This window comes from Typha latifolia, chromosome 2 (genome assembly GCF_019914945.1).
Source record: "Typha latifolia isolate L0001 chromosome 2, TyphaL0001v2, whole genome shotgun sequence".
Taxonomy (NCBI): Eukaryota; Viridiplantae; Streptophyta; class Magnoliopsida; order Poales; family Typhaceae; genus Typha; species Typha latifolia.
The window spans coordinates 746,672-774,613 of NC_133087.1; the positions used below are offsets into that span (position 1 = coordinate 746,672).

At 38.4% G+C, this 27,942-nt stretch overlaps 4 protein-coding genes across 4 annotated transcripts; 2 read left to right on the top strand and 2 right to left on the bottom strand.

The window, feature by feature from the left end:
• The first annotated feature begins 385 nt into the window (after window positions 1-385).
• LOC140781926 (E3 UFM1-protein ligase 1 homolog) lies at window positions 386-9,511 on the top strand. The gene is made up of 20 exons (XM_073128235.1): window positions 386-640; window positions 746-1,057; window positions 1,582-1,848; window positions 1,945-1,992; window positions 2,292-2,357; window positions 2,503-2,606; window positions 3,245-3,338; window positions 3,408-3,464; window positions 4,274-4,718; window positions 4,817-4,974; window positions 5,171-5,236; window positions 5,349-5,417; window positions 5,677-5,766; window positions 5,954-6,019; window positions 6,530-6,576; window positions 6,657-6,720; window positions 7,166-7,243; window positions 7,345-7,407; window positions 7,593-7,685; window positions 8,930-9,511. Exons 1-20 carry the CDS (start codon window positions 467-469, stop codon window positions 9,029-9,031), a joined length of 2,463 nt encoding a protein of 820 aa, XP_072984336.1. The 5' UTR covers window positions 386-466; the 3' UTR covers window positions 9,032-9,511.
• A 1,586-nt stretch (window positions 9,512-11,097) lies between these two features.
• Window positions 11,098-12,006, bottom strand: LOC140781336 (probable membrane-associated kinase regulator 4). The gene has a single exon (XM_073127277.1). The coding sequence runs from the start codon at window positions 12,004-12,006 to the stop codon at window positions 11,098-11,100; it is 909 nt and encodes a 302-aa protein (XP_072983378.1).
• Window positions 12,007-17,036: 5,030 nt separating this feature from the next.
• Window positions 17,037-20,496, top strand: LOC140782843 (receptor-like protein kinase HERK 1). Its single transcript, XM_073129659.1, has one exon. The coding sequence runs from the start codon at window positions 17,687-17,689 to the stop codon at window positions 20,177-20,179; it is 2,493 nt and encodes an 830-aa protein (XP_072985760.1). The 5' UTR covers window positions 17,037-17,686; the 3' UTR covers window positions 20,180-20,496.
• A 489-nt stretch (window positions 20,497-20,985) lies between these two features.
• LOC140782100 (calcium-transporting ATPase 1, endoplasmic reticulum-type-like) lies at window positions 20,986-27,573 on the bottom strand. Its single transcript, XM_073128484.1, has 8 exons — window positions 26,004-27,573; window positions 25,564-25,633; window positions 25,340-25,461; window positions 24,234-24,512; window positions 23,747-24,124; window positions 23,350-23,459; window positions 22,493-22,721; window positions 20,986-22,020 (listed from the first exon to the last, which is right to left on the bottom strand). The coding sequence occupies exons 1-8, from the start codon at window positions 27,432-27,434 to the stop codon at window positions 21,442-21,444; spliced, it is 3,198 nt and encodes a 1,065-aa protein (XP_072984585.1). The 5' UTR covers window positions 27,435-27,573; the 3' UTR covers window positions 20,986-21,441.
• Between the last annotated feature and the right edge of the window lie 369 nt (window positions 27,574-27,942).

The window sequence follows — 27,942 nt, forward strand, 5'->3', positions numbered from 1 at the left end:
ATCAGTATATTCTTTAAAATATCACTATTATACATTACACTCTTTCAGAACTGCTGTTTTGCCAGAGGAATATTAAACTTAACATATTCATATGAACCACAAAAATACTACTATATGGGCAAAATGGTCATTCTACCAGTTACATTAATCAGAAAGAACGAAAATTTCGAGACAATCCAATGATTGTAATGACAGTGATTATATTTTAAAGAAAGTAATAAAAATATACAAAAAAATCATATAAAATAAAATTAACTGGCATAGGTCTTGCAGTAGACAAGCCCAAGCCTGCTTATAAATATCAACCTAGTGGGCTGGTCTGGGCTGCTTGGGCCTCTTTATATCTTTACTGTACCGGTCTCCACACAAACTAAAATCCCTTCTCTTCCCCCGTCTCTCTCTCTCTCTCTCTCTCTCTCTCTCTCTCTCTCGGCGATCGAGATCGAGCTCTCGAATCTCATCCGCCATGGACGCGGAGCTATTGGAGCTCCAACGCCAGTTCGAGTCGGCGCAGCAAGTCAAGTCCACCATCCGCCTCTCCGATCGGAACGTTGTCGAGTTGGTTCAGAAGCTCCAAGAACTCCAATACCTCGATTCCGACCTCCTCCACACCGTCTCCGGCAAAGAATACATCACCCCGGTAAACCCCCCCACCCTCCTCGAAGACTGAAACCTGCAATACTGTCGCGCGTTTCTTGGATCGTCGTAGGGCTTAATCTTGATGATTTCATTCTTCCTGTTTCAGGATCAGCTGAGGGTTGAGATGGAGACGGAGATCAAGAAGTCGAGTAGGGTTTCTTTGATCGATCTGTCGGACGTTATCGGGGTGGATTTGTACCATGTGGAGCGGCAAGCACAAAAGATTGTGGCGGATGGTTCGGGGCTTATGATGGTCAATGGTGAGATTATATCCCAGAGTTATTGGGATTCCGTGGCGGAGGAGATAAATGAAAAGTTGCAGGAGTGTAGTCAGATCTCGCTGGCGGAGATTGCCGCTCAGTTGCACGTTGGATCGGAATTGGTGGTGTCTTTTCTGGAGCCTCGACTTGGAACCATTGTAAGTAGATCGATGATTTTGATATTACGACTCATTAATGTTTTAGCAACTTTGCTTAGTAGTGTGAAGCGAATCTGAGAAGGAAGAAAATGCCATCGTATAATGACCAAATAAGCTGTAGGAAACATATGGGCTTAGAGAAACGTAATGTACAAATTTTTGTGTCTTAATCAGATTAAATCCTTATTGGTAAGTTATGCAATTCCTGGGGCAAAAGAAAATAAAAAGTAAAAGAGAGAAACTGAAACTTGTGGAAGAAGAAAATTTTGGGGATTTATAAAATTCATAGGGATGTTTGTTGGTTTGTATGAACATGTTTTATTGTTGGATTATTCCATAAGGTTTAAGAAACTCTCTTTGATATCTTAACTAGTGAAAGAGGAATCGCCACGAGGTAAAAGTTCCATTGCTGTTTTCCTTAATAAAGTAAGCTATTTCATCCATGGCATTTGCTGTCCGGCTAAATGTTCTCTTAAATATTCTTGAGAAAAAAAATTCTACTGTGTCATATGTCTTGTATCTAGGTGAAAGGAAGACTGGAAGGTGGACAGTTGTATACTCCAGCATATGTTTCTCGGATTACTGCTATGGTCCGTGGTGCTGCCAAGGGTATCACAGTTCCTACGAATTTGCCAACTGTTTGGAACTTGTTGCAGCAAGTGCTGCAAGATATGGATGGTGCAAATGGTGTCTCTGTGGAAGGTGCTTTCTTTCAATCCATATTCAATGGACTGCTTAAGGAAGGGGAGATTCTTGGATCACTCCGGGCAGGAGTACAATGGACACCAGCTGTAAAATCTATGATATTTTCTTTTTCCTTTCAATCCATATCTCTGTTAATGCGTTTACTATTCTCCTCATCCATAACCATTGGTTTATACCCTTAGGTTTTTGCCCATGCTCAAAGGGAGAGTGTGGATTCTTTCTTCTCACAGGTTAAGGCACCTACAACTCTTATTCTTTTATTTCTTTAATGAAATTTCAAGCAGCTATGAAGATGAAAATTCTTTGCATGAATATTCTTTTCTTTCATTTTAAGTTTTCAACTCGTTCATACATATGCATCAATGATGATAGATGCATTGACAGATAAATCGTCAATATCATTCTGTGTTACTATCCCAGATGGATTGACCATGTTTTTCTAAATTAAAAAATATGTAATATTAACATCACATATTAGCTTAGAAATCTGATTGGTTTCTATGTTTTCATGAATTATTCTTTTCTTCAGAATTCTTACATCAGTTACGAAGTTCTTCACAAACTCTTGATTCCTCAGCCTAAACAGTATCTGCAGGTACTTAAACTGCATACAATTCAGGTTCCTTCTGTCGTATAATAAATTAATAACAGTAGTTCAAATGCCGCTAAACTTTATATTTAGCTGGTGATGTTTCTATATTTTTCTTGTAACATTCCTGTGTTTCTGCACTCTAATGTAGTCCAGATATCCTGAGGGCATTCCTCTAGATGTTGTTTTTGTCCATCCTTCAATGGTTGAGATGCTGGATTTTGCTGTAGGTGACACCATTGAGCATGGTAACTGGTAAGTATCACAGAAGTTTTTCAAAGTTTTTCAAAGCTAAAAGAGTTGAGGGCTGGTATATGGAACTCTTTTTTCTCATAATAGCTTGGTCAGTCAGATGGCGTAATTGCAAAATATAATAGCATGGTGTGAATTGCCATTAATTTTCTATCGGTCCAGATATTCTTTTACAGTTTACTCAAGTTCTAAAGAATCTAGACTTGTAATGTCATTTCAAGTATCTTCCTTTGGTGCATCATTTTTGAGCCTGGCTTTGGACCACTTGCCATCAGAACTGTTCTGTTCGACCTTGAAACAGATTGGTTTTTATCTGACTCCAAACTGCGGAGCAAATAAGGAATGCCTAATACAAGTAAGGCATGCTTGATGCCAGGGTCCACTAGGTGTCTTTGATAAGTAGAACCAATACACTAGACACTATGCTTTTATTGACCATGTATCCCATCACTTCCTTTTCTCATCCTACATGAATATTAGCTTTTGTCATCAGATTTATTCACAAGCCTACTTTCAGAACAAGTTCTCTTTCTTGCAAATATTTTATTGTAGTTATTTGCAACATAAACAAGGTTTTACATTTGATCTGCAGTTATTATCTATAACATGTGTAATGCAATAACTTTATGTGATATTGGTAGGCTTGATTGCACTTCAGTTCTGCCAGCATATATTGGTGGTTCAGATGCTTCTAAGATTCTGTCACTTTGTCCATCTCTACAGAGCGCAATCAAGGTTGGTGTCTCAAGTACCTGAACTTCCTTTGTTTCTTAATGTTGTTTGCTGAAATATGTTGTTTTCCAGTGTTCCACAGCAGTGCTATTGGGGGACTCTTGTGTATTTAGCAACGCATTTATTAAGGTGAGATTGAAGACCCTGCTAGCCATGATATCTTATATTTTTTATGAACCACATAAAAGTTTGAAATGATACTATGGATCATATCTTATGTAACTTAAGACTTAAACATGTTGAGGCTGGCATTTGCTATGGCAATCCTTGTTAGGATAATGTACTGGAAACATTGCAGTCACATCTTAAACAACAAAATACATGTATGTGGTATGCCATGCATGATAATTAATAAGCATTTTTTAATTAAAATTTGTTTATAAAACTCCATTGTCACTTCGAGAGATGAACATATAAAACTCCATTGTCACTTCGAGAGATGAACATATAAAACTCCATTGTCACTTCGAGAATTTTAATGTGCCCCCCCATGTTTGCACACATTAGTTATTGCTCCCATGATGTAGAAGGAATAATGTGGATGTACACAATCATTTTCTTATTTTTATGCACTAGGGACCTTTTTTTCTTTTTCCTTATTATGATCACAAGCCTTCACATTTTATTGATTTGATGAAAACTTCCCAAACCTTATCAACTTTATGGGAAATGACACACGTTAGAAATATAAGCATGCAGAAATACAAAGAAATTTATGCAATTCCAACATGCTAATCAATTGCTAAGTATGGCGAGGCCCTTTGTCCTCTAGTTACATGCTTTGAAGGTTGTATTATGTGATCTGCGACTGGTGGACTGGTGGTATCTTCTAGTGACTCAATTTCACTTTCTGAAACCTATTCCTGCAGTCGTTTGGTCCTTCTGTTATGCATTCCTGATTATGACTTGTATGCTTTGCATGTTCGACAATTGCCCAGGGTATTTATGATCAACTGGAGAAAGAATTAGATACATTTATTCACAAAAACCCTTCCTATCAAGGTCTGGCCCCTACTACGCATCCAACCAATGAACATAAGATTGGATCCAGTTCAGCACAGCACTCAGAGACAAAAGAGCTCGATGATGATGCAGCCATAAGTAAAAGTGCTTCTGAAAAAGGACCGAAGAAGAAAAGAGGGAAACTAACAGGATCTGCCAAGGTAGGAACAGCTGAGAAGGATAGTGACAACCAGGAAAATATTCCTAATAAAGGCAAGAAAAGTCAGCGAAAAAACAAGGATGCAAACTCCTTAAGTACTTCTGATGCAAAATCTGGTTCTAAGAAGGATAAAGTAAAGGGGGATGATTCAAATATTCCATCCGAAGAATGGGTAATGCAGAAGATTTTGAATCTTGCCCCTGATCTTGAAGAATTGGGAGGTTAGAAGAACCATTGACAATGACAATGCCATCTTTTCTCATTTTACTGCATAGCATATGATTTAGATATACTTAAATTGAATTGATCGGTTTGTCAGGTCCAGAAGTAGACTCACATGAATTTCTTAGAATATTGTGCTCCCATCTGAGGCCAATGTTGGTTAACTCGTTGGGGAAAAGAAGAAACACTCTTTTGTTGGAAAATGCTGAGAGGAGGAAGCGGTTGCTTGATAGTATGCAGACGTATCTAGATGAGGTTTGGTACTTGTGCTTTGCATCTGTCGTTAAGCTAGTTGATCATTATGTTTTGCATAAATCAAATCTCCGGAACAACTGTGTTACTCACAAGTCACAAGACAATCCTTCCACACGTGCAGAGTTTCTGATTTTAGAGATCCCCAATTTTTCTTTGTCCTAATTCGTCATTTTGATGCCATATTTGTGGCTTTCAGGTTGTCTTAGATATGCAGTTGTATGAGAAAGCACTGGATCTCTTTGAGGATGATCCATCTACCTCTGTAAGTTATGCTGATTCTTTTGTCATTTTTTATGTTACTTCTTGTGGTTAAATGGGATTCTTATTTTTCATGCCTTTTTGCTTCTGCTTTGTTCTTCATTTTGCTATGCCAGGCTATCTTACACAAGCATCTGCTAAAAACAATGGCTACTCCCATGGTTGATAAGCTTCTACTTACTCTGGTAGTCTCTCTCTCAATCAACTTCCATAGTCGTAATGTCAGTGTTCAGTGTATTAGCCATAGCTCATAAATTTAATATATTCTAGTTGTTGGTGTTGATATCAATTTTAAATGCTTCAAATAGATGTTGTATTACTAATATTTGATCATGAATTAGTTTTACTTTCATCAGATGAATTACTAAATAACCTCACAAGTACATTTATGATTTTAAAATTCTCTTTCCTGCCGCACTTATAATTTCTCTATCATCTTTTTAGGACATGGATAACAAGCTGAAGAATGGAATAGAAAATGAAGATAGTCAAAATCAGCCTAGGCCTCTAACTCCTGCAGATCGTATTTCTCTGGTTTGAAACAATCAATTTTCTACTGTTCTATCTTTTAGTATTCACAGTTGTTTAGTGTTATTAAAGTTCTAATTGTTGAGCCATCAAATAGGGGATGGGTGCATTTTCTTTAAGCCTTTAACTGTTTGAATTCCGTTGCTTGTCTTGCTTGCTTATATTGATGCAAGTGACTTTTTGTTCCCCTCAGGCCAAGAGTTTTCCTGCATCACTTTCAGTCAAGACTCAAGCTTTGGTTGAAGCACTAGAGGGGAAGGTTTGTTTCTGACCTAGCAATATTTCTACTTTTTATGTCTTTGTAAAGCTTCTGATACCTGCTAATCTCTTTGGGACATGAAGTTGATATTCTTCAGAGAGAACTATCAAATGAGTTGAGATTTACATCACTAGAGGAAGCATGTTTGAACACTAAATGATGTTGGATTTGTCTAAGCAAACATTGCTCTTAAACTTATAAAATGAAAATCACTCCTGTTGGTGAACATGGTGAAAGCATCACTAGACTTATGCATCATAGGCACTAGTATTTTATAGTAGGACACATATACAGCTTAAAAGGTTAATACTATATCCTCAGAAAATGACCTCTGGATGCTCAAGTAAGCAGAATAGTTAAAATGACCACCCCCCGAGCTATTTGGGAACAAATCTTCAAATGCAGATTATAGTAATATGAGAGAATTGAATTTATCACAGTTATCTCATTTCTGATTACTGTTGCATTCAGACTTATTATTTCTCTTCTTTGTATATTGATATGTGGCAGCGAGTTGATACGTTCATGGATGCATTAAGAGTTGTGGCAGAGGAAAGGTAGTTTTATATGTTTCGTTTTATGATTTCCACATTAAGATTCTATATTTTTGGGCATTCAAACTTACTTTCATATGCAGTGGCTTGTCACTGAAGAAGCTTGATAAAAAGTTAGAAAGAACAATGTTGCATTCTTTCCGCAAGGTATGGTTTCAAAAGTTCCTCAGACACTTAATGTGATACACTGATGCATTAGACACAGCGCACATATGACTAGTTAGCTTAGTGGGAGCAACCCAATAAAGGATGGTATTGTTAAGATAAATACAATTTAATCAAGACTCTGGATAAAAACTATCTGTTACACTCAAAAATTCTTCCTTCTTTTTTATTTATTTTTGTTTCTCCCACATTTATCCTTCTGTAGCATGAATACCTTTCAGTTATTGGTGCTTCATCTTTTTGGTCATGAATACCTTTCAGGAACAATTTCTTTTGTTGGGGATTATTTGCCAGAAGTAGTCTATATTATTGAAAATCTGCATTTTATTCTGTCAATGTTGACTATTACTGACCTTGCCAATTCTTTTTACCATGTGGTCTATAATTCTTCTGACGTTGAAATTTATCTTGCTACTACGAACTTAAGGATTTGATATCACAAGTTTCTTCAGAGAATGATCCAGTTATGCTTCTGCCTAAGGTTGTTGCTCTACATCATATGCAGGTTTGTTCAGTCTCGATATTTTCCTTTACCTTCTTTTTTCTGTAATTTTCCATTATATTTTAAATTTAAATTGTTTCTCCTATTGTACATTCAAATTCTAGGTACACAACAAGGCTCTTCAGGCACCTGGAAGGGCCATATCTGCTGTTGTTGCACGATTAAAGGTACAACTTATCCTGCCATTGTTCCCGTTGTTTTTTATTTTGAGTCTTTTCTCATCTTTCATCAGAGTTTTGCTTGACATGTGACTGATTTAATGAACATATAATATGTGTCTTCTCTCATTTCTTTTATGCTGGAGAGCTTTTAAAATTTATTTATCTATGTTTGCTTTCCTAAAAAATGGCAGGATAAGTTACCTGATTCGACATACAAGGTCTTGATGGATTATCACAGGGCTACAGTAACTCTTTTAGCATTACAAGCTGCTTCCACTGGAGATGTGAGTAAAAGAAACTTCTCTTTCTTTGATGCTGATATTTTGTACTTGCTTTATAATTTATATGGTTACTATAATTTTGATTTTATTGTTCTAAAACCAGACAAGCAGTTGAACTTGTTGGTTTGTCAACTGCAGAACGGTATATTAAAGAAATGTTAACAGTCATCCATGTAGCACTGCTCTAGTTTTCATCAGTCCCACTGGTTATCTAAGATATGTCAAAGAGAGGACTGTGGCTTGTCATGTTAGTAATCCTAGTGGTCTATGAATTTATACCCTCTCTTATATATATTTTGATTTCTCAATAAGTTATCATGATCTGGCAACCCTGTGGAGTTCGTAAATCCTGATTTAGGTGATTGGGAGTTCTCAATCTTTATTCTCCCTGGCTCCCTGATTTAAGATAATTGACAGTGACAGCAGGATCTGAAACGTCTTGCTGGACCACTACTGGCAATAGGGGCCTGAAGTTTATATTTCTCTTGGCAGTTCTGGCTTCATAAATTAGCATCCCTCAGTGCTTCAGCATTTGATGACCTTGGATGTCACTGCTGGAGCTTTTAACTTCTGTCTAGACTTGCAGGTCGTTGCAGCTACAACATGCCATCATGACAACCCTGTTAGTTCTTCAACCGCCTACTGCACATTATATACCCTAGGAGTTGTCTTGTGATAAGAATTCTAATAACACTTCATTGCTTCAACTAGAGTCTGTCATTTGAGTTCAAACTAGTTGGCACAAACAAGACTTCTAATAAAAATGATTTTCCAACTTGTTCTCCTTTCATACATTGTGATATGGTAGAGTTCATGGATTATTAACTTTCTGTAACTTTATCTGATATCTGATAGCACTTGTTTTTAACTGGTCTCATGGAACTTATACGTAAATATTTTATACTGATGCTATTGGGCATGATGTTCTGACTGTTCGACCAGTAACCAATTTGTGAACTTCTGTTAGCATGGATGAACAAGAGCTTGCATAACCATCGAAACATTCTATTGACATTCTGATTATCCTATGTATGAGTCCTCAGTCCATCCCAACCATGTACCACAGGAAGCCTGGAATAGCATTTTAATTTTTTAGTGGTCACAAGAAGAAACTCTTCCTTTCTTGTACTCAATCTACCTGTCATACATACCAATCATTTTTATCCTTTTCTGTGGTTAGAATGTTTTAAGTATGTAATCTCTGTGCTAATATTTGATGCATCAAATTTTGTAATTTTTGTTTGTAGGAAGAAGACTGTTCGGCTGACAGGATTTTAAGCAAAAAAGAGCTGTTGGAAAGTCTGATGCCAGAACTGAAGGCGTCAGTCTTGGGTCCAACCAACTCCTGAACTTGGGTCACAAAATGTCCTCAACGAACGGCATCCACACAATAGAGCATGCATCAGAACTGTGTATATAATGGACAAAGAAAGAAGATGGTGTACTGAATAAGGGAGTTTATTAAATGTAGTAGAAGGTATTTCTTGAGAACAGGGAAATGTTATAGTTGTCAGCTGAAAATATTTGTACGTCAGTGGCTGCTGCATGATATAAACAGAGCTGTATTGTACGATAGTACACTAGAAAGCTATTCCGTGTGTCTGGTTAATGATAAGCAGTCAAGACAGGATTCATGGACGGTTGATGTCAGGTTTATAGCAAGAAGTGAAATTTTCTTCAGCCCTGTGAGCCCCTCTGTTGCAGTTTTCTTTGACTTATTATTGTAGTGATCGAGAAGGCTTTCTACTTTGATATTGATCTTCCTGTATTTGTTTGAGAAATGTGCTGCTTCGTACTTGGATTAATTTAATCCATTAGTTGGATCCAAATATTGATTTTTCAGGTGCATTTAAACAGTTTGGTGATATCTACGCCTTTTCATCTTACCCCACTTAAATATTTGAGTTCTTTATAAATAGCTTTAGAAAACCAAAAAAAGGAAAGTATTTTTTGCGCCATATTACAGTGGAGCTTATTCATCGGGCAATTTTTCCGTCATTCTTAGAGTAGTTCTCTCCTATCTTATTAATTTGTCGTAGGCGGTTTGTAAATCGGCGTCAATATTTTCATAGTCTTAGGAACGTCACCTGTGGAAAAAGTATCACAAGCGGGCTAGAAATATGTTAGCCCGAAGAAGAATGGTGAATAGGCTTTATTCAGTTGTGCAGAGAGAAGAGCTCAATTGAAAAATAGGTTGGCTTTGATCTGTATTAATCACCCAACTTCATTTTGGGCTTAGGATGGGCTTAGTGTATTTGACGTTGGACCCACTTCTCTCCTTATCAAAGTAGTTTTGTTACACAGCTTACTAAGAGGGCTTCTTGGGCCTTTATCCATCTCTGAGTATATTATATATATATCCTCGCTCTCTTAAAAGAGTTGGGGTGCCTTTTTGATCCCTTTTAGTTTTAGGACTGTACAGTTCTTTAGCCTGTGAGTCTTTCTTGTTTGCAAGTTTTATCTTGTTATCATTGTAGGTCCTCAATTTTAGAAGCTAGCTGCTTGCTGCCTTGGTTCTCGACTTCTTCTTCAACCGCCGCAGTGAATCACAAGGGCAAAAAGTGAATCTTTTCTCCTGCATTTCAATCACGTGCATTGCACAGCATTTACAGTCCTAATATATTACTTAAAATCATATATCAGGTGAGACATACACAAACTCATTGTCGACGGATAATTTGTAGGTAGAATCTTTATTCCTGTTGTCATGATTACTTCAGAAGAAACCTAACTGTGCACTGGTAAACTTATGTGTTAGAAAGTTGGAAGTCTTGGTATTGTTGCTCTATATAGCTGAAATGGGAGATTGTTGTGATTCCATTACATGTTTATCGAGTGTGACCATGTACTCTCTGCAGCTTCTATTTATGTATGCTAGTGTTGTTCAACAATAAATGCCGAAAGAATTATAGTAGGACGACTAGATGCAAATCTCCGTGCTTCTTCTGCCTGATCTGTAAATTAAATTCAAGGACTCAAGACTCCAGGCATGCTTGTGTGCCTTCTTTTCTCGCTCTTTTGTATGATGATGGCAGTCAGAATTGGATTTGTGGGTGTTGATAAGCTAGAATTATGACTTAATTAGAAGCCACAATCCCAACAGCACTAGAACTTGTTTAAGTTGTGGCCTAACTCCTTAAAGAGCATTAATTCAGTGTTAGTCATTCACAAATAAAGGAGATAAAAGAAGAAGAATTAATTTTCAAAAATCTATGTCATCTTTTGTTGGTTGAGGATTTAGAAATCTTACTCAATCTAGAAGCAATCGAGAGGGATAAGGCTCTGAGTTCATGCAATACAATCTGAACTCCATAACGTACACATCATGCAACTATCACCAAGTGAACCAGATCAGAGTCCAATCCTTTGGACAAGAAGAAAAGCCCCATTTTGCCTATCATCTCCTGCAAATCTGTTACCTCTCTTGAGTCTGACATGCTGCAGCAATCATAGGAACAGATAAGGAATAGAATCCAACATCGCTTGCACTCTTTCTAGCTGAATCCAACTGCTGAGACTTCTTGCAGTAGGCAATAGCTCCTTGGATTGAGCTCTCCATATCACAATTATCACTATTGCTCCTCTTGAGCACCTGTGTCTGCTGTCCTCCATTTGAATTCGCACTCGATGAGATCGACTTGGTTGTCAAACTCCACTTGATGATGCCAGAGAAGGACTTCCTGTGGCCCAAGTCCTCTTCCATTAGCTTCTCTCTATCAATGCTACTCTTGAGAGTAGAAGCATTATTGGTGTCTTCCATTAAGTATGTCTCATGCTGGTTTTGACCAAATGGGCTCCTTTTCCCTGCCTTCATGTAGCCATTGGCATACTCCTTGCATGACTCATGTGAACAACTGGATTTGGAGAATAGGGACTTGAGGTAATTTCTTGAAGCCTTCAGCTTTAGACTCAGTGGTGATTGCTTGATCAATTTCATGGACAAAGACGGCTTCTTCGGATTCGAGTGGGATAGGCCGGCCGAGCACTCATAGTAGAGATCTTCTCCTGGATTCATCTCTCCACTAGCAGAGCAAGACTTGTCTTCCAAGACATCTGCTCCCTTTGCAGGATTGGTGGTAGTGTTGTTGTGAAGAAGCCTTTGAACCATTTGAAGCCTTGGTGGGAGATGCAGGGGAAGGAGGTTTCCTTTGTAGAAGAGCTCATCAGCAGGCGAAGTAGTAGACTCTTTCTCTTGTGGGTTGGCACACATATGGAATTCAAATTCTCCAGAATGTGGAGGGGAGAAGGTGGCAGAGCTGATATCCATATCAATGTAGTCTTCTTCTGCTGAGGAGTGCTCATAGGAAGGGAGTGTTTTTGCCATACCAATGCTTTGTTTTGCAATCACTCAAGAGTCTTTAATCTCTTCTTGATGTGTGGATGCAGATCAATGTGCAGTGTGGATCAAGGTGGTCTTCTTGGGAAGAAAGGAGTGGGAGAGGAAGGGCATCCTTTAATGTATGCATAGAGCCAAATGAGAAAGAAAAAAAAAAAGGAAATCAAAGACAGGGTAATCAGAGAAAAATTCAGAGAATTAGGCCCCCTAATTATTTTAGCTCTTTCAAGTTTGTCTCTTCTTACACTAAAATGATGGTTGTAACTAAACATGCTCATGGAAGCTGAAATCAATCAAAAACTAATAATTGTTAAATCCATTCTAAGGATTCTGCTGGAGGCTTAACAAATACTAACATGTTTGTCAAGAAGCCAATCATGTTGCTGAGTTGTCAAATTGAGACAGGAAGACCAATCCACCTTTCTGCTGGGAGGTCTTTATCACCTTAAAAAAAAATTTCCTCTTATTTTTCTACAAGGATATTACAGATGCATGAAAATAGTTTGTTTTCTTCCTATAATATATTAATTTTGCCTGGCCTATATCAATAATTGTTTCTCTTTTTGTTGATCAGGAAAGCTCTACAATTTGTTCTTTTAATCTCATTCATTTGATATTCTCATTATTTAGAATGTGGAAAGGAATAAAAAGAGAAATAAGGAATGCATTCAACCTACAGTAACTTGAATTTGAACAGAGCTCACATCCCAAGAAACCTACAGAGTATTGTGATTCCACCCCCTGTACAAACAATAATATTAATTCAAATAGAGCACAAATGTTGTCTGCTCTTCCATGACAACTCCTCACAGTCCTCTATATTTGTTAAAGCAAGTGTAACATACTTGCAATTATAAAATTTGCAACACTAGGAACAGCCAAAGTCTCACTTGGATTGTTAAAACCTACTTAGAATAATTTAATCTGGAAGAGGATTCTAATGCAGTTTAACTTTCCATGCCTACAATCTATCTGTTAATGGATGACACTTGATGGATAGCTTCAAAGATTCCTATACACTCAATAGAACATTTGATACTATCTACAAACAAAAATCTACAAACTTTCTCTGTGGGAATCCTGCAAAGCCTTCTGACATCAGTGGGTGGGAGAAATTATAGCTGAGTTAAAAAGGAATGCACCCCCCCTGCAATGCAAAGCTCGAGGCCTTCTTTGACCTGCTTTTATACATTACAATAAAAGACTCAAACTACCAAATTTGAAGCATTTTTCTGAGACCCCCTGCTGCTAAATTAGAAAGGACACTGCACTGCTGCTCTCTTCCTCCATAGTCCATAGTCCATAGTCCATAGCTAGGACACTTGCTTCCCTCCACAAGAGAATCTAGCACTATTCATAGCATCAATTATGCTAAGCAGATGGTCTGCAGTCCCAACTGCAGGAATTCCTTGCAGCTATTGATTGATTGTGGTTGCCAAATTTTATAATTAAAAAAAAAATCAATCTTGCCTTAGCATACATATACCATATAAGCGTGTATGTAGATGTGTATTCTGAGGTGCTTGCGAATAATATTCTATTTCTGTATACAAAAATGCTGTCTCTAAGGCTTGAGTTACACTTCAGTGGTAAATCTTAATAAGAAGGTAATCTATCTTAGTGTTATTGTTATTGTTATTGTTATTGTTATCGTTACAGAGTGGAGTAGAGAAAGTAATATGACTGTAAAAGAAGGATTGCAAATGATATAGTTGGAAGCACCTTCTTGGTCATTACTCCCTCCACTGATTTGATTCAAGTTGATGGCTGTGAATACTTCCCATTGCATTGATCGTGGAAGGCAATAAAGGCCCCTCCATTGGAGTCAGCTTCGAAGTAATTGGACCTGAGACCTCAACTTGGTAAAAAGACAGCACTTGGCATGTGGCATTGTTAAGTTGCATTCTTGCATCCAGTACCTATATTGAACCTGTCAAATGGGGGAAAAAATGATTGAATGCGTTGAAATGAGAAATTGGAAGAAAGTGTTTAGAATATTACTAACTATTTTGTAGTCTTTATATAATACCATAGGATTACTTCTTGTCATTTGTTTCTTTTTTGGAAATATAGGCCAATCTGATTTGCAATGCTATGTTGATGATGTTGTATACTTTAAGCAAAAGCATTCTTACCTTATACCTATGAAGGCACCAAAATTCATCCTTTCCTTCAGATAAAAACCAGCATCTCCTGCTACCTCTTTATACAACATATCTTCTGGAAATGGTTCTAATTCAAGTGAAGACTTCATAGCACATTGGCTCCTCATCCAAGAAGCCTCTGGTTGTCGTCGAATTGGAGATTGATTCGAGTGATTCTCGTAGTCACCACAGTAGAATCTAGCATGTAAGAGCATGTTGTTTTCGCACGAAACTGGAAATTGTTGCAGTTCATAATGCTCTCCGTTACTATAGTTTTCTTACCGTCATAGAGAATTTTTGATCAAACATTGCGACGACGCACCTTGGTCTATGTTCAACCATTGTGAATTGTCTAGCAAATGAAGTGAAAACTTGTCAATGGAAGCAAGAACATATATAATAACTAAGAGGTGTGCTTGTACTATCAGCACTCACCTGGGAGATCAATTAATATTGCATGACTTGTGACTTGCGCAGCTAAAAGCAGCAAGAACACCAAATGGCGAGTTACTTTGAGATTCTATATAGATTGAAAAAGAAAGCACGTAGAATAGCGCTTGAGGGCAAAATCAACATCGTTGAACAGTGACACTTTTAAATTTACAAAGCTGGATAGTTTTCCTGATTGAAATTTGTTTGAATAGACTATTCTTCATGATTAATTACAGCGATGAGGATTATGTGTTCCCCCAGAAGAAGAGTTATGATAGTGGACGTGGTGGTCAAAGCATCAGAGACGCATCTCTTGGTTGATATTGGCTTGATGTCAGTCCTTGTAGGAAGAGAGAGTGAGGAAGATGAATGGAAAAAATTATATTCATCCAAGCTGGGTTTCTGGACTACAAATTTATGCCCATGTTAGGCGTTTATACTGTTATTGAGTTGCATCCTTGAGTAGTGTAAGATGATCCGAAGTGATATTTTTTAGCCATCCTATTTAAAAAAAAAAAAAATTCTTCACCATTTCTATAGTGTCCATCAAGAAAATATTAAAAAGTTTCGATTAACACATGACTTTAAAGTTTAAGTTGTTAGGTTACGAACATATAGTATATATCATACCTCCTCGAGCGAATATTTCATATGTTGGTCTATTAGGTTGGGCCGTCAGTGGTAACGGGCTTTTCTTTATCGGTGCTAATTTAAAGATTTTAGTTTATAAACTTTTTATTTAACATTGAAATAAAATTGAAAACCAAAATGTGAACATGAGAAATTAAGAATGGCTTGATGGTGCAAAATAATAATAATAATAAGTTGATCCAAATATTCTACAAACACAAGTGGGTCCAATCTAATCCAAGATACATTAATGCATCCAGCCCAATCCAATTGAACCCTTAGCTGTTATTGGAATATACCACCCAACCACTTATTCCTTGACACCAAAAAGAAAAGAAAAGGAAAAGCTTATTTAAGGATTAATTAATGAAGGAGTGGTATTAAATCACCATCCTTGGAGTTCTCACATGGCTATTTGCATGCCGAAGCTTCCATTTAATTATTTAATCCTTTTTCCCTCATTATCTCCGAGATTTATGCCGGATTTTTGCAGTCTTTCCACTAATCTTTCTTTAATCAACTAATAAATATTTTTATTGTTGGTGTTAATTAACTATGACAAGTTCGGTGGAGACGTGGAGTGTTGGGATGTGTTGTTTCATATCCATGGCATGATTAGATGGACAACTTAGCTCAAATCTTTTCAAGCATTTGGTTGTTTGTTTGTTTGTTTTGAATTGTGATGGATGCCAACTCTAGTTTTGTTTGTTGTTTAGAAGTAAGTACTATTTTTTGAGAAAATTAGACTTAAGTCTTGTTTAATCATAGTCTTTAATTATTAACTCACATAAAAATATGAGTTTTTAAAGAATGGTGACACTCCCATATTTTTGTGACACATTTGTGAGAACTTTTCACTTTTATATATTAATAATCTAATTTTTATTTTTATATTTTAATAGTATTTACTTATATTTGATTGATTTTAAGTCTTTTTTCATATTTTCATTAATGATTAACTAATGGTTGCAACTTAGTGTAGAGGTTGGACGCTTAGATTTAAAATTAGATAGGGTAATTGGACATCGAATCAAATAGTAAAACTGTTGACCCAATTGCTTGAGTTCATCTTTTCATTCAGAAAACAACAAAGAAGTGCAAAATATGAAGGAGTTTGTCATCTTTGACTATTTGACATTGACAGTAGCTTGAATTTTATGCCAACCGTTTCGAACTATAAACCATATTATATATAATATATATTATATGAATCCACTTGCTTTCTTTCTTGCAAGTATTCTAATGGTAAATGACTTCTAGAAGAAGCCCTCATGGTTGGGTTTCACACTTAATTGGAACGTTGACCGTTGAAGAACGCGCGAGATAGCTGAGCTGCTACGTTTCTATCTCTTCTTCCACTTGGAGAAAGAGTATTAGAAAAAAAAAATAACTTAAAAGATAATTAAGTGATGTGATTAGGAGAAAATTTAATATCTTAAGAAAAATAACGTATCACTCTCAGAGTCTCCTTTCGTATGACTTTCTTTAACATATAATTAATGACAAGGATACTTAGTAGCTTCTTAGATATGTTATACTTGTGCTACTAATAATAATAGTTATTATTATTTTCTTATATATTATACTTTTACTTTTGTCGCAAAACGTGTTCTAATTATTGTGATGTAAAGGTTTTACATAGGAGAGTATATATACAAGATCGAATTTAGTGGAGATAAAAAGACTTTTTTTTTTTTTTTTTGTGGGGGAACATGAAAAAGGAAAAAAAAAATCTTGAAATGAAGTGGACTAAAATAGGCAAGTACAATGATTAAGATCACCAGGTTGGGGGCGGTGGCTTTAATGAAGCAGTTTCTTTTTATTTTGATAGACTAGCAGCAGTTGCCGTTTCCGACCAACCATTATTGATTAACTCTTCGCGTTGTCTCTCTTCAAAAAGGTGCCATTTTTTTGAGGCCGGACGGCTCGATCAGGGCGACGAGTTGGGCTGCATTCCTTGGCAGATCCCGATTGATTGTGGGTCTTGGTTTATTGTTCTTGCAGATCCGGTTAAAACCCCCGTGAAACCCCCATCCCGGTAGATGCCAAAGGTGCCATCTTTTCTTTGATGTTGCTGTCTGTTGGGTTTGAGTAGATCTTTATTTGGTTGCTTCTCTTTTGATTCTGAAGTGGAGTGGAATTGATTGCTGCTCCCTTTCCTTGTTCTGGCGCTTGTTAAATTAGATTACATTTGATCCCTGATCCAAGATTTGATTTTCTCTTTTAGTTCTTGTTCTTCTTTTGGGAAACCTTCTTGTGGTGTATGTAATGATGGGTTCTGATCTCAGGATATAAGGTGAAATTAGTTAGAATTAGAGCTTTCTCACTCAAAACATCCATATACTTCTTGTATAATTTTGAGAGTTGTATCTATCTATAGGGTTTTACTCCATTGCATCTTTCATTGGTGTTCTCTGAGAAATATCAGGCATTCTCCATTTAGCCAGCAGCTCTGTTACATAATGGATGTGGGAGAGCTTCATTTGGTCTTCAGCATTATTGGGATCATATCTGTTCTTTGTGGCTGTAATGCACAATTTACCCCAGCAGACAACTACCTTGTTGACTGCGGATCCTCAACAAACACGGTAATTGGCCAGAGAACTTTCATCGCCGATGGGTCTTCTTCGACCCTGACAACCCCTAAAAATATCCTTGCCAACACCACATCAAACTCGGTCTCTTCCTTCGATAGCTCAGCTCTATACCAAACTGCTCGTATCTTCACAGGATCCTCCTCCTACTCTTTCAAAATTCAGAAGCATGGCAGGCACTTCATCCGCCTTTATTTCTTCCCTTTTGTGTACCAAAGTTATAATCTTACCACCGCAGACTTTACCGTCTCGACCCAGGATGTTGTCCTCCTAAATGGTTTCCGGCCACCGAGTAGTTCTTCTCCAGTGTTCAAGGAGTACTTGCTGAACATAACTCGGGACACCCTTATCCTTTCCTTCAAGCCGTCGGGAAACCTTGCCTTCATAAATGCCATGGAGGTTGTTTCAGCCCCTGATAACCTAATTGTCGACTCTGCACAGACTGTTAACCCTCCTATGCAGTATCTTGGCTTGTCGACGGAGCCATTGGAGACAGTTTATAGGATAAATATGGGTGGTCCAAAAATTACACCAGATAATGATACACTTTGGAGAACCTGGGTCAAAGATCAAAGTTTTTTACTCGATGCAAATCTTACCAAATCAGTCTCTTTCTCCGGAAACATTAATTATATGATAGGCGGTGCAACTCAGGAGACTGCCCCAGATATGGTTTATGGTACAGCTACAGAATTGGCAAAGTCAAACACTTCAGTAGCAGTTTTCAATATGACATGGCAGTTCGATGTCGATGGAAGTTCCAGCTACTTGATACGGTTTCATTTCTGTGACATAGTTAGTAAGTCTCTTAATATGCTCTACTTTAATGTTTATGTGAGTAGCTGGTTAGTAGCTGGTGATCTCGATCTCTCGACTCTTACGAGCAACAGTTTGGCTACAGCTTATTATATGGATTTTGTTCTGTCAGTTAGTGATTCATCCAATAAGATTCGCATCAGCATTGGCCCATCAACTTTAGGTAATGTACTACCAGATGGCATCCTAAACGGTCTTGAGATCATGAAAGTGAGAAATAGCTCTGGTTCTGTCATTATTATTGAACCTGCTGGTTCAAAGAAGAATTTTGGTGTAATATTGGGTTCAGTTATTGGAGCAGCTGCTGTTGTGATTATTGTTGCTGTTCTTTTCATTGTACTTAGAAAGAGAAAGGCAGAAAAGCAGCATTCAAAAACTTGGGTGCCTTTCTCTATCAATGGGCTGACTTCTCTTAGCACAGGAAGTAGAACCTCCAATGGTACTACCCTTACATCATTGCAGAATGGAAGCCTTGGCTACCGCTTCTCTTTTCCCGTGCTGCAAGAAGCAACAAATAACTTCGATGAGAATTGGGTCATTGGAGTTGGAGGTTTCGGAAAGGTCTACAAGGGAGTGCTAAGGGATGACACAAAAGTTGCAGTGAAGAGAGGAAATCCAAAATCTCAACAAGGGCTCAATGAATTCCACACAGAGATTGAGTTGCTATCACGATTGCGCCACCGTCATCTAGTTTCTCTGATTGGGTACTGTGACGAGAGGAATGAGATGATTCTAGTTTATGAGTACATGGAGAAAGGTACTCTCAAGAGCCATCTCTATGGCTCAGATCTTCCTTCTCTTAGCTGGAAAGAGAGGCTGGAAATTTGCATTGGTTCAGCCAGAGGACTTCACTACCTTCACACAGGTTTTGCGAAGGCCATCATCCACCGTGATGTTAAGTCGGCAAACATTTTACTTGATGAGAACCTCATGGCGAAGGTTGCTGACTTCGGACTCTCAAAGACCGGACCTGAATTGGACCAGACACATGTTAGTACTGCAGTAAAAGGGAGCTTTGGATACCTTGATCCTGAGTATTTCCGGAGGCAACAGTTGACAGAGAAGTCGGATGTCTACTCATTTGGAGTGGTTTTGCTTGAGGTAGTTTGTGCCAGACCAGTCATTGATCCCACGCTTCCAAGGGAGATGGTGAACCTAGCAGAGTGGGGAATGAAGTGGCAGAAGAAAGGAGAGTTGCATCAAATCATCGATAAAAGAATAGCCGGAACAATTAGATCAGATTCCCTGAGGAAGTTTGGAGAGACAGTGGAGAAATGCCTGTCTGATTATGGTGTGGACCGGCCTGCAATGGGAGATGTGCTGTGGAATTTGGAGTATGTATTGCAGCTACAAGAGGCTGAATCTAGTTTCTCTGAAATAAATAGTATCAACCGAATTGTGGAACTTTCTTCTCATGTTCAAAACGTCAGTCCTGTCATAGAAAGTACGACGGTGGAGGAAGTCAATACCACAGATGGACATGATCTCTCTGATGTCTCAATGAGCCGAGTTTTCTCACAGTTAATCAAATCTGAGGGAAGGTAAGCTAATTGTCATGTTTGTTCAAAATCGATCAATTGGCACTTCACCCAAAGAAGCGGACCCAAATACTAAAGGCTAGGTTGCTGTTCTTGTCGATCTGGAGTTTTCAATTTTTTTTTTGGTTTCCTTTAATTAATCGAAGTGTATTTCTCACATCATGAATTCTGGCATTGTAATTTTGTATCATTTTTCTTTCCCACTTCCACTTAGATTGTCCACAATGTTTTATAGCACTCGAGCCCTTTATGTATTTAGCCAGATGAACTGTTGCATTCCTTTTTTGAATGGCTAAAGCAATCGTATTAAACAGGTCTACCTCACGAGCTGGCCCTCTAATGAAATGGATTTATATCTCTTAATTACCACAATAATTTCAATTTTTTTTTTCTTCGTGGTCTTGAAATTTAAGGGTGGCTAATTTTGGAGATGCCAGAAGCTACAATTACGTGGTAGGTGCTGTAACAATCAAACTGAAGGACGAAACCGCGTACATTAGGTTGTATTGAAGCTGCTTGTCGCTTAGATGTTTCTGCAAATTGTTGTGACCAAGAGACAAAAGTGTGTTTGCTTAAGATTATGCTGTGCTCTTAGAACTGTAACATTGGCATTGGTATTTATTAGACAAAATCACAGGAAATCAAGAACAAGAGATGACTCTGGCTGGACACCTGTTTATGCTTGATTTGTTTGGCATTTTCTCAACAAACAAAAAAATTAATAGTAACAACTATGTTCAAACAGTAGAACCACCCATTACAAGCAAAAGATATTTAAGCACTACGAAACAAGACGACAGCAAGCAATGTATGTGTCTGAGAGACTAAGAGACCACTATATATATATATTGCAATTTTACAGAAAACTGAAGCCGCAAAAAAGAAAATTGAGTTGCATCTTTTTCATATCGTCACAACGTGGCCTTATTTGCGTACATTGTTCTAGACGAAAAGCTCAAAATATAACGAGCACTTTTGTGTTTAGCTGCAGAGCATCTCATTAGATGATAACCTTTCGACTGTACGAAATAAAGTATGACCAACAGAACGAACAACTGTTCATCCTGACGATCAGTGCATTTAATAATGTATATAGAGCTCAGTCCAATAAACAATTGGAAACCCGCTTGAATCAGTGTGTGTTGCTGGAGATGTTCATTCTCATATAACCACTCAAGGAAGAACAGAATTGAGGAACCTGCACAGTACACTAGTTACAGCAAAGAAATCCCATGTGAGAATCTGGGGTTCAAAATTTCAGGTTACCCTCTACTCATCCTTGTGCTTTTCAGATCGTCTCCGGGCACCTGAAGAGTTCATGCACCGTCCTACAAACTTAAGGACCTCATCGATAAGGATCACTGGAAAAGCAACCGCCAAAACTAAGAGCCATTCGTTGAGGCTAAGGGGTACAATCCCAAACACTTGCGCGAGGAATGGCACATATAAGATTAAGAAATGCAGTCCGAATGACACGGACATTGCCAAGAGAAGCCAAGGGTTGACCCAAGGAGGCATGCTCAGGAGGCTAGCATCTTCAGACAGAGCATTAAGAGAATTGAACATCTCTATAGCCACTAGGACAGATAGAGAGAGGGTCGTTGCCTTTACTTTACCATTCTGAAAGTATTCACAAGGGTTGGTGTCAAAGGAGAAGCGTCGTGTTCCAGCAGTGAAAGGAGTAACCTTGAAGCCATCCCATGAGGAGCACTGACTCCAGTTTGAGAGCTGAGAATATGTGACAAGAGTGTGGCCATCACCAGACAGGTCAATACCCATGAAGGAGCCATGAGTGTACCATATGATGAAGATACCCACAGTAGCGATTCCCACATAGAGGCCGATGACCTGCATGTAGAGAGAAAATTGAGTCACTTCACCCATCTGCAATGGTGTTCTCAAGCCAGAGATTTCACCAAAAAGCCCAGCACAAATACATAAGTTCTCAATCACAATACTACCCAGATGATGTATGGCTGGAAATGTCAAATATTATGTGCAAGTACATTTAAAAGGGCATATCTCTAATAGGACCTCCATGCTGCCAGAATTAAGGGAAAAAAAGTTTACAGATAAAAGCAGACCTAATGCACTCACAACTGAGAGAGAATCTTGTCTTTTTTTTTTTCTTTCTGAATTTATGTGTAAAGTGAGCAATTATAATCTATGATAATCTATTTTCCGAACTGACCTTAGAAAACTTCTTAATGGCATGAATTTTTATGTTGCCTTCCCCACTGTTAAAGATGCCCAATTATTCTGTTCAAAGTATATACATTACAGATATTCGTCAGCTGTTCCAAAGAAGAGGAATATTTACCATGTAACGGAATAAAATCCATGGAGTGATCAATGAGTCATCACTCCTCCGTGGTGGTTTCTTCATGATGTCTTTATCAGGTGGGTTGAAACTCAAAGCTGTTGCAGGAGGACCATCAGTGACAAGATTGACCCACAAAAGTTGGACTGGTATCAGCCCCTCAGGAATACCTAAAGCCGAAGTTAGAAAAATAGAAGCAACTTCACCAATATTTGAGGAGATCATATATCTGCATTGGCAAAACAGAAAGAGATTATTTACCATTGAAGCTACCCACTCATAGTAGAACAAAACTGAAAATGGCATACAGTAGAAATCATATATTAACTATGAGAATGTAATATAGTGAGCACTTGCAAAATCAACGAAAGAATATTGTCTAATGCACATAAGACCATAACTGCAGATAAACTGATTTCCTGTACAATGGCATCAACGCTAGGACAATGGAACAGATAATGGGATCTAACATAGAGTGTCTTACATTAAGAAACCATATAATGTAGCCAGAACCACCTTAAAATGTCAGAGTTTGAATCAAGAAGTCCAAAAACATTCTACACAATTTCTAATACTACGTCATCAATATTGTCCAAGAAACTAAGCTTGAAATGTGAAACTTTAAAAAAATTGCACTTTATCTTTCAAAATTAGCACACTTAGCAAAATTTGTATCATCAAAAGGATGGAGAAAGCCAGAAAATTGTGTAACAGGTAGAACAATATTGAATAACAACAAGAATTATGAATCTATAGAACTTCACTATACCATTTATATCAAAGTGTTAAGGATGATAACTGAACAATAAATAAGCATGCAGATTAGTAAAGCTAGTCAGAACTCTATTTGAGGAGACCTTATGAAATCCTTCATGTTGTTATAAATAGATCTTCCTTCACCAACAGCTGCAACTATAGTACTGAAATTATCATCTGCTAGCACCATGTCTGAAGCTTCTTTAGCAACCTGAAATAAGGTAGAAAATTAATTAGTATCTCTATGATAGATGGTGCAAAGAATTGAATGATATAATCAATTAACATATCTAATGAACTAAACTAAAGTCCATTTGAGGAAAAACTGGAAGTCAGGATATGAAGGAATTGCATGATCCAATGTGGCACTCTAAACTTGTATGAATCAAATCCACCTAGTTAAACATACGTAGAGATGTTGACAACATACATACAGGTTCTAAGAAGCAATAGGAAAAAGAAAATGAGATAGTGACCAAACAAATGAACAGGTCATACCTCAGTCCCAGTAATTCCCATTGCTATACCAATATCTGCCAATTTCAGAGCAGGGGCATCATTCACGCCATCCCCTGTCATTGCAACAACCTCACCATCTTCTTTCAGCAGTCTCACAATCTCTTGCTTGTGCTTAGGTTCTGATCTAGAAAAGAGAAGGCCACCTTTTTGCCTCAAAAGATTCTTTTTATCAGGGAGTGACATGAATTCCTTCCCTGTAAGGCTCCTAAAACTGATGTCTTCGTGAGGTCCAAATATTCCTATTTCACGGCATATTGCCTCTGCAGTTTCTTTGTTATCCCCTGTTATTACCATAACACGAATGCCAGCAGCTCTACAATCTTCAATTGCCTTGTAGACCTCCTCTCGAGGAGGATCCTGTCATGATCAAACCAACAATACATGTTAAATTGCCGTGGAAAGATAAATGGCAATGCAATAAGAAGGTTCCATATTGACAAGATGTGTATTCAGTGGATCATCATACCCTCAGGCCAACTAAGCCAACAAAAATAAGATCACTCTCTATTGATGAATAGTTTGATGGATCAAGCAAAAGCTTGTGAGCTGGATGCTCTTCACCGTCGTAGGTGGCAAATTCTGCTAGATCATCCTTATATGCAAAACCCAAACAGCGCAATGCATTCGTTGACATTTGACGAAGAGTTGCCAAAAGAGAACCCTTTAAATTTTCGTCCAGCAGCACAACTGAACCATCAAGCAGCTGAACATGCGTACTTCTCTCCAACAAATTTTCCACTGCTCCCTGACAGAATGCAGCTTTTAAATATCAGTTACTCAGAATATTACTTTCTAAATATGGTGAATTGAATAACCTCAAGACAATACAGACGCACTTCAAGATACACTTGTAAGGACTACAGATGTGACAAAAAGAAGCAAGCCTTGGAAGGAAAAGGGAACCATCCATACTTACAAAACATATTGAAACCATGAAAAAGTAATTTCTTCTTCGTATCTACAGAAGAAACCATAAAAGGAGCATCAAAGAAAATGTTGACTAGCTAAAATCCCCCCAACTCTACCGCAAAGTCCATTATCAGTGATACCTAATGCAATTCAACCATCTTTTCCAATCACCTGCTACCAAAGACACCAGAAAAGAGGTGTATTTACTTGTTGACCAAGTGCATTCAACTTACTCATTCTAACCACTCCTGTCAAATTGCACCAAATCCAAGTTTTGATCCTTAGATGCCCCTTGCTAGTAAGTAACAAATACCAACAGTCAAATGTTCATGTACATATCACCAAATTGCTTTTGGCCGTTTCATCTAAAACAGGTGGAAGCCAATTTGGGATTAGCAAAAAAGATGAAAACCATTACTATACCGCCGAAATGAGGCCTGATATTGGTCGACTTGGTCATGTACCGCCCGATACCTTTTGTTTGAAATGGATTGATTTCGGACAGAACTCATATATTGTTTCTTAAAGTAAACTCAAATTGTGCCATCTTCCAGAAGAACATTAGCAATAATGTTCACATTCCAAATCACAACTGTTTGATGCAATAGAAGCAAGTAATGCGATGACAAAGGAATTGTTCAAAATAGAGATGATCAAGAGTACCTTCACGAGTAAAGAATTGTTTCCTGATTTTGATTTCACAATTACCCCCATTGATTTTCGAGTGCGATCAAATTCAAGAGTTGCGACCCTTTTAGTGACACTATTCCACAATTGGCAACATCCTTCAAATGGCAAACAATAAGAAAATCAACATAAGTTCCCACAAGTTTCCACAATAAAACATTTTTATTCTTAAATCAGAAAGCTTAAGGGCATTAGCATACGTAAAATCTCAGAAGAATCAGTAGATAGTGCACTATAGCCATCAGGAAGTCCCATTTTCTCAGCCAAAACCTGAAAGGAAATAAAAACATCTTTAACAGAGAGAGAAAATATGTTCACATTGTCCAGCTCAAAAGGTCAAACAAAATACCAGGTAATTAACAAAAATGCATTCCAAACACAGCCATAGTAAGTCGGATCTACCTTATGCCTTATTTAAGCATTTTGGTAACTAAATATGATGTTCAAGGGCAATTATAAGAGAGGCGTATGTGATGCGATCTCATGGTTTCCGATGAATTATTAACTACTCAGGAGTCTAGCAGTGAAACCCTTGAAAGAATAAATCAGATACTTTGTTTTACCCTCAACACATTTATAAGGAGAATATTACCATCATATCCATTATTTCACCTACAGGACATAATGGATGAATCTTTACCTTCAGAGCTGCCTCTGTTGGCATTCCAGTAGCAACAAACTGATGCTCAGAAGCAGCAACACTTGCATCATTGCAAACAGCAGCAATTTTTGCGATCATTTGAAGATTTGGGTCCATGTTACCCCTGGGCCAATCGTGGATCTTCCCATCACAAGGGTCATACGTAGTTCCATCCACTTTGAAGCTACGAACTGTATCTGTCCAGCAACCCATTGCCACAAGCTTAACTGCCGACATCTGGTTTGTGGTCAATGTTCCAGTCTTGTCAGAACAAATGACAGTCGTGCATCCTAGAGTCTCAACACTCGGTAGCTTTCGCACCAGAGCATTTTTCTGTGCCATCTTCCGCGTGCCCAATGCCAAGCAAGTAGTGATCACCGCCGGCAAACCCTCAGGGATTGCAGCAACAGCCAAAGCCACCGCAATCTCAAAGTAATATGTGCACTTCTCAAAAGAGAACTTAAAGTTCCTCGGCCAGCCATCAACATACTCCCAAGTAAAGAAGTACTTCACATTGATGAGCCAAACCAGAGCACAAATCACCCCAATTATTGCCGTAAGCGTTTCCCCAAACTCATTCAGTTTCTTCTTCAGCGGCGTATCATCATCCTCCTGGGAGGCTTCATGGATCTGAGAATGTATCTTCCCTATCTCAGTGTTCATACCCGTCTGTGTAACCAAACACACGCAACTCCCATTTACGACAGTGGTACCAGCAAAGACCATGCACTCTTTTCCCTGGATATCGGAATCCTCCCAATCGACCTTATGACTAGTTTTATTCACAGAAGCGTTTTCTCCAGTAAGAGACCCCTGTTCTAGCCTCAGAGTAGAACTTATCAGATACAAAACCCGCATATCGGCTGGAATTTTATCCCCAACCCTGAGCTCCACAATATCCCCTGGGACGAGCTCCTTCGCAGGCAAATTATGAATCCACTCGCCGTTCCTCTTGACGGTGGCGTGCTCGGATTGGATTTCTTTCAATGCCTCCAATGACTTCTCGGCATTGTTCTCTTGCCAAACCCCCACAATGGCATTAACTATAAGAATCAGGAAGATAACCAAAGGTTCCACGAAGGCAGTAATCCCCATCTCCCCGCCTTCGTTTCCATTGAACCAAGCGAGGACGAAGGAGACGACGGCGGCGACGAGAAGAATCCTAACCAGCGTATCATTGAACTGCTCAAGAACCAATTGCCAAATGGAAGGACCCGAGTGCTTCTCGAGCTCGTTCCACCCATACTTCTCCCGCCGCGCCGCCACATCACCGGGTCGCAGCCCCTCCTCGGCGTTGACCTTGAACGCAGCCTCGCATTCTTGCACGCTTCTCGCCCAAGCGGGAAAGGACAAATGCGGCGGTGGCACTACCGCCGCCTCCGATCCATCGGATCCACCCCTCATGCCTTGCACCTGCCCTCCTTTCCCCATCAAAACCCGAATCCCGATTAAACTTATCCAAGAAAATGGTTTAACGCATCAACCACTCGAAAACCCCAAGAAACCTTGGGAGATCGGGGAAGGACGAAATCAGGAAGAGTGAAAGAGAGATCTCGTCTCCACTTCTTCCCAGAAGAGGCGCAGAGTGGGAATGAATGAGACGCCAACAGCGACTCCTATATGCCAACAGACACCCCCAAGAATGGAACTACGAGAAGCTTCTTTTAAATTAAATCTTCCATATTTAAGACCGCAAGGAAGTTTCCAGGAAGCTGGCTGCACGGGGGGACTTTCACTTATATATATGAATGACTTTGTTGGCGTGGGGTTTCGGGACCTTTTTGTGAATTACCGATAAGTTTGGGGGCCATACGATAATAGTGATATTCTTCTTCTTCTTTCTCTTCTTCTCGCCGTACAAAGAAACCTCAACATAAATAATATTTAACAACTATAAACATTATTAATAGAGACGACATTTTATATATATATATAAAGT

What these genes read in the sequence shown, in the direction of transcription:
- LOC140781926 (XM_073128235.1), top strand. Translation starts at nt 467, where the DNA reads ATGGACGCGGAGCTATTGGAGCTCCAACGCCAGTTCGAGTCGGCGCAG. An exon ending in TGGATTCTTTCTTCTCACAG is followed by an intron (nt 1,993 to 2,291) that starts GTTAAGGCACCT and finishes TCTTTTCTTCAG; the next exon opens with AATTCTTACATCAGTTACGA. An exon ending in TTAGCAACGCATTTATTAAG is followed by an intron (nt 3,465 to 4,273) that starts GTGAGATTGAAG and finishes ACAATTGCCCAG; the next exon opens with GGTATTTATGATCAACTGGA.
- LOC140781336 (XM_073127277.1), bottom strand. Translation starts at nt 12,006, where the DNA reads ATGGCAAAAACACTCCCTTCCTATGAGCACTCCTCAGCAGAAGAAGAC.
- LOC140782843 (XM_073129659.1), top strand. Translation starts at nt 17,687, where the DNA reads ATGGATGTGGGAGAGCTTCATTTGGTCTTCAGCATTATTGGGATCATA.
- LOC140782100 (XM_073128484.1), bottom strand. Translation starts at nt 27,434, where the DNA reads ATGGGGAAAGGAGGGCAGGTGCAAGGCATGAGGGGTGGATCCGATGGA. An exon ending in TGGGAATTACTGGGACTGAG is followed by an intron (nt 23,460 to 23,746) that starts GTATGACCTGTT and finishes ACCTTATTTCAG; the next exon opens with GTTGCTAAAGAAGCTTCAGA. An exon ending in AACATGAAGGATTTCATAAG is followed by an intron (nt 22,722 to 23,349) that starts GTCTCCTCAAAT and finishes TTGCCAATGCAG; the next exon opens with ATATATGATCTCCTCAAATA.